This window comes from Maniola jurtina, chromosome 12 (assembly GCF_905333055.1).
Source record: "Maniola jurtina chromosome 12, ilManJurt1.1, whole genome shotgun sequence".
Classification (NCBI taxonomy): domain Eukaryota; kingdom Metazoa; phylum Arthropoda; class Insecta; order Lepidoptera; family Nymphalidae; genus Maniola; species Maniola jurtina.
The window spans coordinates 2,561,226-2,575,874 of NC_060040.1; the positions used below are offsets into that span (position 1 = coordinate 2,561,226).

The following is a 14,649-nucleotide window of genomic DNA, read 5'->3' on the forward strand; positions in this document are numbered from 1 at the left end:
ATTTTACTTATAAATTATAGTACACTAAAGGCTACCATTCAAAATAATCAATATGTGCGCAAGAGTTGATGTTGCCGCAGTGTCTTCTCTCCGTTAGAGCGGGACAGTCGCGGCCTTTCTTCCTCTTCTCTCTGATCACTCGTCGGTGGCGGTACTTGTTGCCAAAACCGCAGGTGACTGAGCATGGTGACCATTCTCCCCATTCTGATGCGAGGCAGTCGTCAGCTGTAAAGTAAACAAATTGATTGAATAATGAGCCCTAGGCTTGGGTGTCTAACGGTGATACCAAATGGCTCATTTTTTAACCCCCGACCCAAAAAAAGGGGTGTTATAAGTTTGACGTGTGTATCTGTGTATCTGTGTGTCTGTGTATCTGTGTATCTGTGTATCTGTCTGTGGCATCGTAGCGCCTAAACGAATGAACCGATTTTAATTTAGTTTTTTTTTGTTTGAAAGGTGGCTTGATCGAGAGTGTTCTTAGTTATAATCCAAAAAAATTGGTTCAGCCGTTTAAGAGTTATCAGCTCTTTTCTAGTTTTCTTGTAGAAAAGGTTAGATAACCGTTAGGTTCATAATATTATGTCAATTGACAAATGTCAAGCTGTCAAGATGGACGTTGCCTAGATAGGTACATAATTATTTATTTGAAAATGATGTTTTGGAAAACTCGGATACTTTGGATCGTAGGGATCGTAGGGCGGAATAGTCCAAGAAAATCGGTTCAGCCGTTTGAAAGTTATCAGGTCTTTTCTAGTTACTGTAACCTTCACTTGTCGGGGGTGTTATAAATTTTTAATTTACACTTGTTGTTCTTTCATTTGGCATCTTATACGCGGAATGCGCGGAATGAAACGTCTGAACAACTGAACACAGAAAATCGCTAACTTTTCTTTTCTACTCCAACTTTTTGGAGTTTTGTGTGTTTTAGGTTATTAAATATCACTTCAATGGTGAAGGAAAACATCGTGAGGAATTCAGCTTGTCTGAGAGTTCTCGGTAATGTTGTGTGAAGTCTGTCATCCGCAATGGGCCAGCGTGGTAGACTATGACCTTTCACATTCTGAGAGGAGATCCGTGCTCAGTAATGAGCCAGTGATGGATCAAATACATGACGATGTATGAGAGGCATTTGGGCTTTTTAAAAAGACAGATTGGCATATTAAAAATTAAGAAAATGATGAATTTTTGGGAATTCTACCCCTTCACCGATTTTCCGAAATTCCACTTAAGCGAGTTAGAGTTAGAAAACCTAAGGATTGTTTAACCTCTAGATACACTTTATCTAACGAATAAATGTGACGTTATGACAGGTTTTGTATTGGAAATCTGTCAAAATGACAGATTTATCCGTTTATCTGGCGGTTGTGAAACAGGCCCTAAATATAATAAGACAAGTTATAATAATTACGTTGGATTCTGTTTACAGCATTGTGTAGACGAGATCTGAAATGTCGTGGCAGATGCTTCCCAAGCCCTAATTTTTTACCATGAGCCACGGCTAGTACTACATCGTCCATATTTTGGAGCCCAGTGTCAAATTCTTGAACGGTTGTTGTTCTGAAAAAAAGCATAGTAATTCGAATTTAACTAAACATTTCTTTTTCTTTTGCAGTTTTCTGAAAAAACTGACACGAAACTTAAACGCGAAAAAAATAATTACAACTTTTAATGGTCTAACTTTTTCATTAATTTTGAATGTACCTCGATACAAATTATTTCATCATCGTTAATTTTCTTTAAAGTATCAAACAAAGAATTAAATTTTTTAGGAGATACAGATATAAATACTCACGTGATAGGTGATTTTGTAACCACGATAACATTATTATCCTGCGCATTGTACTTTTCTGTTGGGATCGGGTCTTCTTCTAGATCCTTCAACTGTTCTACATCGCTCTTAGTGGTAATCTCTCTTGGTATTGGTTGATATTCTTCGACCAAGTTCACCTTCCTCCGTGGCGTGCCTTTACGCCTGTCCTTCCGTTTAAGGCTTAAGAGCAGTTCTTTACGTGCCATATCGTTTAATTCCTTTGTCGTGTACTCTTTTACCTAAAAATTAACGTAAAATTTAGGTAACTTTTGGTTTATCTATGTTTGGTTACTAGCTGACGCCCACGACTTCGTCCGCGTGGATTTAGGTTTTTCAAAATTCCGTGGGAACTCTTTGATTTTCCGCGATAAAAAGTAGACTATGTGCTAATGGATTATCCTGGAGGATATTATGTATCTCATTATGTATCACGATTTATTTGCATATTATGTATCACGATTTAGAGTAGAGCCTGCTTAGAAATACTTAGAAATATAAAGATCTGTATTCAAATAATATTTTACTAGTCCCTACCATACCTCTGCCTGGGTGGTCTTTTGTAGTAGAAACCACAAAAAATCACCAAGAAACTCAGCTGTTGCTTCTTTTAAAACTTCAGTTTACAATATTATTAATATTTTCTCTAACTCAGACCTCTTAAAAACGTATTGTCTTACCTTTGCGAACTCAACTTTTGCTATAGCCGGCAATTCTCTCAGTAAAGGATAGTAGAAACCAGCAGCAGGATGGTTGGGATGTCTTGGGCCGTGCTTGGTTACGGGATCAGGAGGTGAAGTCTCCCAGCGAGGAGCTGTGAAGGTCAGACCACTTGCAGCACCAGCATCGAGCGGTTCTAGCTGAAAACATAATAATGAAAACTGAAAATATAAATAAAAAAATATTTATTTGTTCCAAAATAATAAAAAAAAACAATTTTATTTAAAACTAGAGGATGCCCGCGACTTCGTCTACTAGGACTAGGAGGATTTAGGCTTCTGAAGATCCCGTGGGAACTGTTTGGTTATCCGGGATAAAAAGTTGCCTATGTCCATCCCCGGGATATAAGCTAACTCAGAATCGGTTAAACTGTTGGGCCGTGAAAGGGTAACAGACAGACAGACAGACAGACAGACAGATAGACAGACAGACAGACAGACAGCCACACTTTCGCATTTATAATATTAGTATAGGTAGATATAGATTTTCCTCAACTCCCAAACTAGTATAACCCGTGACATGGTGGTCAGTTTCTTTCCATTTGTGCCATCTACGGTATCAAAGAAAACATTTCAAGGTTTACAAGGTACCCTACGGAGAAAATGTAATAAAGAACAAAGTTGTGGCCCAATTAAATTAAGAAGAAAATAACATTAAATGATTATGATGAACAACTAATGATGTATGAACAACTGTATTTTTTTTCGATCTCTGATATGTTGAGATACTAATGATGAGTCATATTATAGTTTACTAGCTGATGGCCGCGATTTCGCTCGCGTGGATTTAGGTTTTTACAAGCGTAAATTAAAAATGTATAACACCCCCGACAAGTTAAGGTTACAGTAACTAGAAAAGAGCTGATAATTTTCTAACGGCTGGTCTGATTTTCTTGGATTATAGCTAAGAACACTCACGATCAAGCCAAGGTGGGAAACAGAAAAAAAAAACTAAATTAAAATCGGTTCATTAGTTTAGGAGCTACGATGCCACAGACAGATACACAGATACACCGATACACAGATACACACATCAAACTTATAACACCCCTCTTTTTGGGTCGGGGGTTAAAAATCAAGTCGCTAGGTTGTTTCGTTAGGGCGTCAAAGATGGACAAACAAACACACTTTCGCATTGATAATATTAGTTTAGTATAGATAGGTTAGATTATCGTTTTGAAACTTACATCCAGTGTAATTTGGTCCACCCACGATGAGTCAATACATAAGTCTAAGCTGTCCACTCCTATGAACCAGTCAGGTGACGGGATGATACGACAAATTACTGAAATCTAAAAAAAACAAATTACAATGTATAGGTCAAAAATCCAAAAATCCAAAAAATCCAAAAATCCATAGAAGGTAATCCAAATATAATAGTTGATGGCTGGAATTCGTTAGATTTCTGTCTGCTTTTATATTAGTTGTCGGTTTTATTATTCTAACTTACTTAAAAAATACGTATTGAACTAAAAAAAATCGCCTTTTTCAATTGATTATATCTTTATAAAGTCATTTGAGGAGGTTCATTCTCTGATATGGCAAAAGCATGCCTGGACTTATTTTTTTAATCATTTGAATTAATAAAAATAATAATTTGAAACTTACTAAACTATGTTCTCCATCAACAAACACCATGTTCTCCGTTTCTCCAGTCCCTTCAGCCACAGCCGGAGCTGAGAACTGGTCGTACACTTTCTGTTCATCATCACCTTCCTCCACCAGCTCGTCAAGTTTGCCGAACTGAGCAAAGGTTCTTATGGACTTTCTTGCTACTTCACCGATGTGGTATAGATGGTAGGAACTGTTATGAGATTGGCCTGGAAACAAACCATTAGAACATTTTTATTACGTAAATCAAAAATCCTAAAAAAAACATGTATAAGAAGTCAAGTCAAAATCATTTATTCAAAATAGGTGTACTATTGTACACCTTTTGTTTGTCCGATTTGTTAGATTTGAAGGATGATATAGTAGTGGTGATAATTAACTACGTAAACTTAAACAAAATTATCACTTTCTCTGTGACTTTACCACCGGTTCGGAATACAAATTCCACTGACAAGAGTCAGCAAGAAACTCAACTGTTGCTCTTTTTTGCTCTTTTTAATACACTATATCATCTTGTGGAAAACTGAAAGCTCAGCCGGCTGCTTTCATGAGTTGTGTAATAGCCTCGAAATGTCCTCGTACCTATTTTGTTGTGTAACACAATGTTTCAATTTGTGTAACGGCAAATCTAAAAATTCTTTCGATGCAAAATTCAGTGAAGTTCTTATTATTAGCACTCTCTATTCGCCCACTCTCATCTTCTATTGGGACGGCAATCAATCATGACCGGAAAGAGATTAGGTACAGGAGCAATGACTAGAAGGTCATTGTACAGGAGCAATGATTTTACGTAACAGTGGCGACTTCTCAACCCCAGCCTGCTACTAAAATATCTTGACAGAGAACCCAATCACTTTTTCCCTTGAACTGGGACCCAAACTCTCAAAAGTGCATGATCATGTCTTTGAATTATCTATAAACAAATGTTCAGAATCGAATAATTTTTTTTTTAATTCAAATAAACTTTTACTAGAGCTTTTCCGACCGAGGGAGTCAGCGACTACCACCCCCCCGAACTTCAGAGTATATGTAACAAACACATAAAAGGAAATTATTTAAACATCTTAACCCTTAATACGAGAACTCTACAAAGTACAGAAAGACTACTTGAGCTAAACCAGGCCCTAGCCGAAATAAACTGGGACATCATTGGACTATGTGAGACTAGAAGATTTGGCGAAGATATCACTGAATATGGAGAATATATACTCTACCACTTTGGTGAAACGAAAGGACTTTATGGTGTTGGTTTCTGTGTTCACAAAAGATGGAAAAAGAATATTGTTCAGTTTAGAGGAATCTCAGAGAGAATAGCAACTCTAACATTCAAAATTTCAAGTAAGGAGAACCTTGAATTAATCCAGGTATACGCTCCTACGGAACAAGCTTCTAGTGAAGAGTGTAACAACTTCTATGATAAACTAGGGACTATTGCGAAAGAACTTGATTTAAATAAAGCTAACTTGATGATCATAGGCGACTTTAATGCGAGAATTGGGAAGAGGAAAGAATTCGAGCACTCAGTTATAGGTCAATACTCCACTGATAAGAGAAATATGAATGGCCAACGATTAATAGATTTCTGTATAGAACATAACCTGAAAATTCTAAATACATTTTTTAAGAAAAGAGCTAACCGAAAATGGACCTGGTTATCGCCAGACTCTATCACCAAATCAGAAATAGACTTTGTAATTGCTAGACAAGTTTCCAGATATCATGATGTAGGGATAATAAACAAATTCAATTTCTATACCGATCACCGGATAGTTCGATGCAAAATGAAAATAAATAATAGAGCAAGAAGGGACTTCTGTAACAATGAAAAATCAATTAATATGTATAATAATAAAATCAAAAACCAACTATACCAGGCAGAGCTGCAAGCGTCAGAGGAAAATGTATTTCAGAGTAACCTAACCATTCAAGAAAAATACACTAAAATTTTAAACTACATAAAAGAATCAGCAAAAAAACACCTAACTCACTCTGTCACTAAAACATCAAATTTTTCACCAGAAACTATCCTTAAAATAAATGAAAGGGCTCTACTTAATTCAGTTACAAACAGGTCCGATATAGAAAATGAGCGGCTCCGCTTATTAAATAAAACAGTTAAAAAACTTATCAGAAGAGATATGAGAAGAGAAGAGAATAGTAATATAGAAATATTTACGAAAACCAACATTTCAATAGCCCGTCTAGAAAGGCATTTTAGTTTGGGAAAAAAGTGGATCCCCTTCCTGGAACAAAGAACCAAATCTAACAATAAGGCTCTACGGGCCCGAAAGGACATAGTAAGGGAAGCCACTGTCTTCTACTCTGAACTCTATAGAAGCCGAATGTCACAAGACCAGAGAACGGCCCTGATGCCATCAATTGGAGACGCTGACCAAATTCCTCCTTTCCTCACAAGAGAGGTAGAGAAAGCTATAAGCACTTTAAAAAATCATAAGTCAGGAGGTCCTGAAGGATTACCATGTGAACTGTTAAAAATTGGCATTAATCAGCTGAGTACGGTGTTAACGAATCTTTTTAATGATATCCTTGAGCAAGAAACTGTCCCTGATGAATGGCTGAACTCTACAATTACACTATTATTTAAAAAAGGAAGTATTAACGACGTCAACAACTATCGCCCCATAACTCTGACCAGCAACATTTACAAGATCTTCGCAAAAGTGCTACTGTCACGCTTAACACCAATCTTAGATTCACAACAACCGGTGGAGCAGGCGGGATTCCGTAAGGGCTATAGTACGAACGATCATCTACATACAATGCAACAGCTGGTAGAAAAGGTCCAGGAGTATAAACAACCGCTCTACATCGCCTTCATTGACTTTACCAAAGCCTTCGACTCAATAGAGCACTGTTACCTATGGCAAGCCTTAGAGAGAGATGGTATACCGCATAAATATATAAGGCTACTGAAAAAAATGTATGAACGTAGCACAGCAAGGATACAACTTGATCAGTTAGGACAACCACTGAAAATAGAGAGAGGAATAAAGCAAGGTGACTGCTTATCGCCAAAATTTTTCAACTGCGTTCTGGAAAACATCTTCCGAAAGCTAAAATGGCATCAAAAAGGTATAAGGATTAATGGCAGATATATGAGCAATATAAGATTCGCAGACGACATAGCGTTATTTAGCACCAACGAAGAAGACCTACAAGCAATGTTAGACGAACTAAATACACACTGTGGTAAAGTCGGTTTAAAAATGAATAAAAGTAAAACTAAGATCATGTCCAACACAGGTTGCTCGACCTCTATAAGTCTGGAGAATGATATCCTAGAAACAGTAGATAGTTTTACGTATTTAGGAAAAACGATATCGTTCAAGAGCTCTACCCAAGGCGACGAACTAAATAAAAGAATTTCGAATGCGTGGAAAAGGTACTGGAGCTTAAAATACATTTTTAAAAACAAAAAAATATCACTGTCCACTAAATCGAAAGTATTTAACACATGTATACTGCCAATTTTGAGTTATGGAGCACAAACCTGGGCACTAAATAAAGAAGAGATCAAGAAAGTAAAGATAGCACAAAGGAAAATGGAAAGGAGTATTCTCGGAGTGAGGCTGGTAGATAAATTAAGAAACGAATGCCTAAGGAACCGAACTAAGTTGATCGATGTTATCAGACAAGCGAGAAAACTGAAATGGAAATGGGCTGGTCACGTAATGCGACAATCTGACAACAGGTGGACGCGGGAGAGCACAGTCTGGTGTCCACGCTACATAGCGCGGCGCCGTGGCAGGCCCCGCACGCGGTGGCGCGCAGAGCTGGAGGAGTTCGACGGCCTTGGAGTGCTCTGGACGCGCCTGGTAGCTGACAGAGATTACTGGAAGAAAAGGGGGGAGGCCTTTGCCCGCATTTGGGATGACCTCTGAAGAAAAAAAAAAAAAAAAGTGTATTTATACTTACTAATTTGAAGGAAAAAAAAATATATATTTACCTACGTATACATAATATTGAGAAAAAATATAAAAAGACAAAAAAGAAAGGAAAAAATATATTAAAAAATTACAAAAAAATAAAAATAAAAAAATAATTAAAAAAAAAAAAAAATAGAGGTAGGCTAAAATAATAATAATAATAATAAGAGCTTTTAAATCCTCAAAGAATTTACCATTGGTTCGGAACGTCATTCCTACCGAGTTTTCAAAGGGCACCTTAAATTTTTGGCACCAATCTTTACATCATTAGCCGGGGTGAATGACCCAGTCTATTATTAGGAAAACTAAAGACGTCGCATCGTTTTATTATAAGTTAGAAAGATCTGGTCTTTAAAAATACTACAATAGGATGAAAGAGGCATTTTTGCAGAGAGGCAAAGAGGATTTGATATTAGATTCCACAAAAGCATGATCAAGCACATAACCTCAAAAAAGATCTATTATTAAACTATGGATAGCTGAGGTTTGTTTAGAAATACATAGTAGGTATACTAAACTAAAAATGACGATAAGTTTGGCTTACAATAGTAGCTCCTTAGCAGATTCCTTACAACCAATCTATGTCCAGCTAAGTATGGACGTAGACAACTGGAGCTTTTTTTAATAGACTACTTAGTGATTGGCTGCAATTAGAGTGATCAGACCTACTGGCAAGTGATGATACATCCTAAGATGGAGCGCGCTTGCCTAGAAGATGCCTATTCACTCTTGACTTGAAGGTACCCATATTAAAATTGGAGAAGAAAACTGAATTAACAACTGAACTAATTACTGAAGTTAAATAAGGTAGGTATTACAAATAATATACAGTGTGCTATAGATGCAGTAGAAATAGATTTTATACAAGTTTTTCTAATAAAAGTGAAAGAATTTCTGCCAAAATTGTCGAGCAAGCGAGGGTAAAAGGAGAGCGACCTCAATCTAGTGGGTATGTGACGTGGAATTCATCGCCTAATAGGAAATTTATTTGGTGTAACGCATCGGGCTACCTTTGAATATTGATCTTTGGTGACTGAGTGAAATACTACATAGGGTTATCAAAAGTTTTAACACTCAAAATAGTTTCTAAAACACTAATGCTTTGAGCATTTTCAGAAATAAACAATTATTTAAGGCTAGAAAGGTAAAATTACGCCAAAAATATCAAAGTAGTGTCTTTAGGAGTTAACGGTTAAGTGAAATTTGCGTTTTTACTAGAAATTAGTACTAGTAGTATCTAGGATTATTGGTACAAGTGACAGCTCTTCAATGTAAGAATATGGGTACTCTTAACTATTCCCCACTTTATTTCAATACTCTATTCAAGGTTTTGTTATATCAGAGAGAAAAAAAGAGTACCTAAGCTGTATTCTTTTTACATAGCTATTAGGTGCATCATTATTTACGTTTTCATGTCATCCATGAAGCATTTACTGGTCAGTTATGAAATCAATGTTGTCGATAAAAAAATTAACATCGAACCCATCCTTTACATCTCAAACGTTATTTACTACAGAAAAACTTGGCTTCAATGAAAAAAAAAGTACTTAAAGTAAGATTTTTCTTCATAATAAACGGTCAAATTGGCCCGACCTGAACCAATAAAGATATTTCATACGAAATTCAAAGAACGCCATATTCTCATGAACATAATGAGTCCAGGTGATATATATTTTCTCACAATCACGGTAATGTACCGACTACGGGGACTCGATTTTATGGAGGTAATTAATTTTGGAATATGGCGACATTCGGTGCAATTGTGTATGATTTACGTTCTCTTTGCGAACTGAACAGTCCGTTTTAGATCCTCTACTTTATTAATGCCCATATCACACTGCATAGTGCCGGTTAAATTGTAAAATTATCTTAATTTCAAGTGTTAAGTCAAAGTCAAAGTCAAAATCATTTATTCAAAGTAGGTACAATTGTACTCCTTTTGATGGTCGAAATTGTTAAATTTGTACGACATACAGAACATTGTGTTAGAATAGGTACATCTAATAGATTTTTGTAATTGGTAGTCCAATTAATCGATCATTAGTGCTGAATTACCTTCTTAGCGAAACGAACCAGCAATAAGAAGCTTGTGGTTGCTTAAAATTAACCATTTAGTTATCTGCACGAAGTAATTTTGCAGTTTTGCGCATTGCTAGGTATGAGTTAAATTCACGCTGATTTTAACCAGATTGTTATCCATATTTTTTTGTAAAATTGTAACAGTTTGTCAATAACTTTGTCTTATTTATTACAAATAGCGCTAAAAATCAATTTGCTTAGAGGAAACTTTTCCAGGTCACTGTTACTCCAATTTCCATCATCATAATATAACAAACCAGCGGTTTTATATAAAAAAAAACGTTAAAACACAAGTTCATTTAAATGTACGGAACGATGTCGTAAAAATCTTGTTAAAATGGTAAAGAATTAAATTCACAGCCCTATATTCGCCTTTTTGATTGAAAACAGACAAAAGGATTTTTTCCCGGGGAAAAAGGACAAATGCCTTTCACGAAGGAGCGACGTGCTCGAAGATTTGTATCTATCGGGTAATTCAATATCATAACATAATAGAATCTACTTGGCACCCTGGTCACGGCGGATCTGTCTGCGCCTAATTGTATAAAGCTCTTTTCTGCTCTCCATGTACTTTCTACTAATTAACCCCCGACCCAAAAAGAGGAGTGTTATAAGTTTTACGTGTGTATCTCTGTATCTGTGTATCTGTCTGTGGCATCGTAATCTAAACTAACGAACCGATTTTAGTTTAGTTCTTTTTGTTTGAATGGTGGCTTGATCGAGAGTGTTCTAAGTTATAATCCAAGAAAATTGGTTCAGCCGTTTGAAAGTTATCAGCTCTTTTCTAGTTACTGTAACCTTCACTTGTCGGTGGTGTTATAAATTTTTAATTTACACTTGTTTCAATGTAGCTGTTAGGCATTGAGATATCTACCTATCTCTCTTTATAGAGAGGGATCTTCGTTATTTTATACAAGCTGAAAGTTTCTCTGCGTATTATCCCCAACACAGGGAGGAAGGATCAGCGACTATGAAGTTTGGCTTATGGTTGATTTGGGAGATGGTAACGAAGGTGTAAGAAACCTTAAGTCAAAGTATAAAGTCTGATGTTACGCACAACAGACGGAAACGTTTAAGTGCGGAAACCAGCCCAGAGAGAAGAAAAAAGTCTGATGTTTTTATATTTTCTTCAGAATAGTATTAGAAATCACGTCATACATTGCCAAAACTTAGTACCGTGGCAACCCCCTGCCAGACACCCAACTTTAACCTAAAGGCGTCTAATATTATTGTGAAGCATTATTGCAAAATTCAACCATCTCCAAAAACTCTAGCTATTTTGCGTCTAATGTTAAAAGAATTATTACAATATAATATAGTTAAGACTATCTTATAGGAAATATTATAGGATACCGCGAGGTGTCAGTACTACTAGTTATTCTCTACTAGTAGTACTAATACTACTACTACTACTAGTTGTCTCGTTTGTGTTTCTAGTTACTTTGTAGGGATTTGAAGCTACATGAGAACTGTGGGTCGTTTTTTTTTAAAGAATATTAGCTATGCTAATCATGACAATACTCCTTATATCCTATAATTATATCCTATAACTATCCTATAATTTCTCATGATACTCCTGTACTTAGGTGAAAAATATGTTTATTTAGTCCCTTCAATGTTTTTTGGAGTACACACTAATCAGAAATCGAAATTAAGAATAGCTGCTTGATCGCTCATTACAGAAGAGGTCACCAAACGTACTTATTTCCCTTTCGCATTACTGGAATTGGCTGTTAACCTATCTAGATCCAATACTCCTTATCTTAAAGTAAGTACCCACTTTAAGCAGACGCTACGATCAGGTGGAATGAAAAGCTCAAGATAATATCGCCCTTAGTCCAAAGGTTGAAGGGAATACAAATAAATACCGTTTTATCTCTGTGTCTCTGCCAAGTAAAGCCACGAAATGTCATCTATTAGTTGAAAAGCTGTACAAAATATATTGGGGGTGCTTAAGCAAACAGTTAAAACTTTGAAATTTGATTTTTGTACCTCAACTGAAAACCAAGACCTTGCCAGTTGCTGGTGGGTTGACTATTTGGGAATTTTAGTTTAATTTTACAGGTAAGGGCGGGTCAGTTAGTTATAGTATAAAACAGTAGGTACCTACTGTAAAATTTCAACTTTTTAACATTTTGACATATTTCGAAAACAATTTTAACCACATCACCTGAAAACTAATAAGTTGTGGTAGAATATTTTTCTGCCTTTTTATGTTCAAAATCAAAAACTTTTTCAACATTTTGTTTAGAAAACTGGGCTTTGAAATATATTATTAAAAAATCGAAATTCACGAGTTTTTCGTTGCCTTACTCAGGAAAGGTTGTGGTTACATTACAGCTTCCAGCATTTCCTCAAAATCTTTCGTCAGCTCTCGGGCTACAAGTAAAGCCACGAAATGTCGTCTAACTTCGGAGATAAAAGAAAAACTTCCTTCTAGTCCCCCTTCAAAGACATTCCGACGCTATTGTCTCGGCGATTGTTCTAATTACATAAGTATTCTCTACATATAATAAAATTTAAAAAACCGGTCCGTCTGTTGATACAAAGTGAGATAAATAATCGTTTTTTTTTGAGTTTGATTAATCTATTTTCTCCGACTATGGGAAACAAATCGCAGAAAACTTTTCATGGAAACGCACGAAGAGCTTTGTGCGGCTTACGTTCAAGTTTCGCTAGTAATGAAGGATTTTTGAAAATAATCCCCTAAGGGGGTAAAAGAGGGGTTGGAAGTTTGTGTGGTTCAGGCGGACGAAGTTGCGGGCATAAGTAATTAGGTATAAATAAGAGTGTGTTTTTGGTTTGTTAGTTTGTTCTTCAATCACGCTACAACAAAGCAGTTTTGGCATGGATCTTATTTTAGTTTTAACCCGGAAAATCGAAGAGTTCCCACGGAAAAACTTAAATCCACGCGGATGAAGTCGCGGGCATCATCTAGTTAGAAGAATAAAGGTTTCCGCAAAGGCGTGTTTTCGACAAAAAAAATTATGCTGACAAAAACGAAACTTGTGTAATGGCCGCTTCGACGAATTTGTTGTTTTTTTCGACAATAAAATGAATTAGCGGACATCCCGTCTATTGTCTACTGTCCCTTTTTTGATTTCCTTGAAAGACGCTTGCGAATTATTTAAGTGTTATTAAAACCTCTCTAGCTCAGAGATGTTCCTTGTCTAGTTCCAAAAGTCTCAGGTTAGATTTTTTGGTTAATTTACCTACTAAAACAGTGGAGAAAAACATCGTAAGGAAAATTACATGCCTGAGAGTTATCAATAATAATAATTAAGAGGGGTCTCTCCTTCACTCGCTCCATACAAACGTAGTTCGTCTCTCATTGGAATATTAACCAATCATACTCAATGGAATTTTGTAGAAACGTTCCGGGAACTAATATCTATGCCTGTGGTTTTCCAGATTTCCGTTAAAATATTCGGTTTCAAAGTTACGCGGTCTTAAAAATTCACATACTAATAAATCTTTGAGCCCCTGTAATTTTAAAACTACATATTTTTAGAAAAATCTAAAACACCACAGGCACAGATATTAGTTTCTAGAACAATGTCTGCAAAATTTCATGGACTTTGGTTGCTTAATATTGAAATGAAATTGGGACTACGATTGTATGGAGTAAGAGACGGAGTAAGCCCTGTTAAGATAGGTAGAAAGAACAGAAGGTATGAGCAACTTGAAGATTTTAGAACAGTGAGAATACAGGATACAAACCAAACACTGGCGACCATTGCGCCTTCGGTCGATACAACGGATAATCCTTCGGGAACGTCTCCTCGCTCCACAAAAACTTCATTGTCACTTTATAAACAGCCATATCAACGTCACACCCAAAACAAACTACCCACGTGGCAATAAAAAACAAGATGGCCGCCATTTGCGGTCGCGTCGCCATCGCGAACGCACGCGTTTATTGCTAAACTAATACACTTTAACTTTATTGGACACTTTGAATTTCGTAATGGGATTTTTCGGTTTAATTTCACGGTGGCAAGCACTAAAATGTTTTAGTTTTAGGTATTTTCGTTTTAGTACGATTTCCGCGTGCGTGCACCGCCGGTGGAGAGAGATCGTGGACTTTTCTATTTTGAGTTCTGTTTGCTTTGCGACAGAAATAACTTCGGGTGACGATCCCCTGTTAGAGAGAGCAAATTCCGAAACCGTTTCATTTGCATCAAACTTAAATATAAACAGAATGAATGGAGTGGAAATTCGTGTTGACTGAATTCCTGAGAGATAACAAAGTTTCTTAACTTAACTAAAGTGTAAGTTTCTAGAATATGTCTGCAAAATTTCATGGGCTTTGGTTGCTTAATATTCAAATGAAATTGGAACTACGATTGTATGAAACGAGTGACGGAAAGAGCCCTCTTAATGGCGACTCATCAATCACTACGACTCCATGGATCGAGCTCTGACGGTTCGATGCGTTTCACTACCTATTGGCTGAGTAATCATGTATGGGATTTTTAATACTATT

General features: G+C 36.4%; 1 protein-coding gene across 1 annotated transcript; it reads right to left on the reverse strand.

Moving 5' to 3' along the window:
* On the reverse strand, positions 1 to 14,255 carry LOC123870118 (spondin-1-like). The gene is made up of 7 exons (XM_045913286.1): positions 13,884 to 14,255; positions 4,135 to 4,346; positions 3,714 to 3,818; positions 2,488 to 2,667; positions 1,793 to 2,049; positions 1,409 to 1,557; positions 1 to 225 (listed from the first exon to the last, which is right to left on the reverse strand). Exons 1-7 carry the CDS (start codon positions 14,062 to 14,064, stop codon positions 32 to 34), a joined length of 1,278 nt encoding a protein of 425 aa, XP_045769242.1. The 5' UTR covers positions 14,065 to 14,255; the 3' UTR covers positions 1 to 31.
* Positions 14,256 to 14,649: the final 394 nt, after the last annotated feature.

What these genes read in the sequence shown, in the direction of transcription:
- LOC123870118 (XM_045913286.1), bottom strand. Translation starts at nt 14,064, where the DNA reads ATGGCGACGCGACCGCAAATGGCGGCCATCTTGTTTTTTATTGCCACG. An exon ending in GCAATGGTCGCCAGTGTTTG is followed by an intron (nt 4,347 to 13,883) that starts GTTTGTATCCTG and finishes GTTTGTTTCCAG; the next exon opens with GCCAATCTCATAACAGTTCC. An exon ending in CAAAAGTTGAGTTCGCAAAG is followed by an intron (nt 2,050 to 2,487) that starts GTAAGACAATAC and finishes GTTAATTTTTAG; the next exon opens with GTAAAAGAGTACACGACAAA.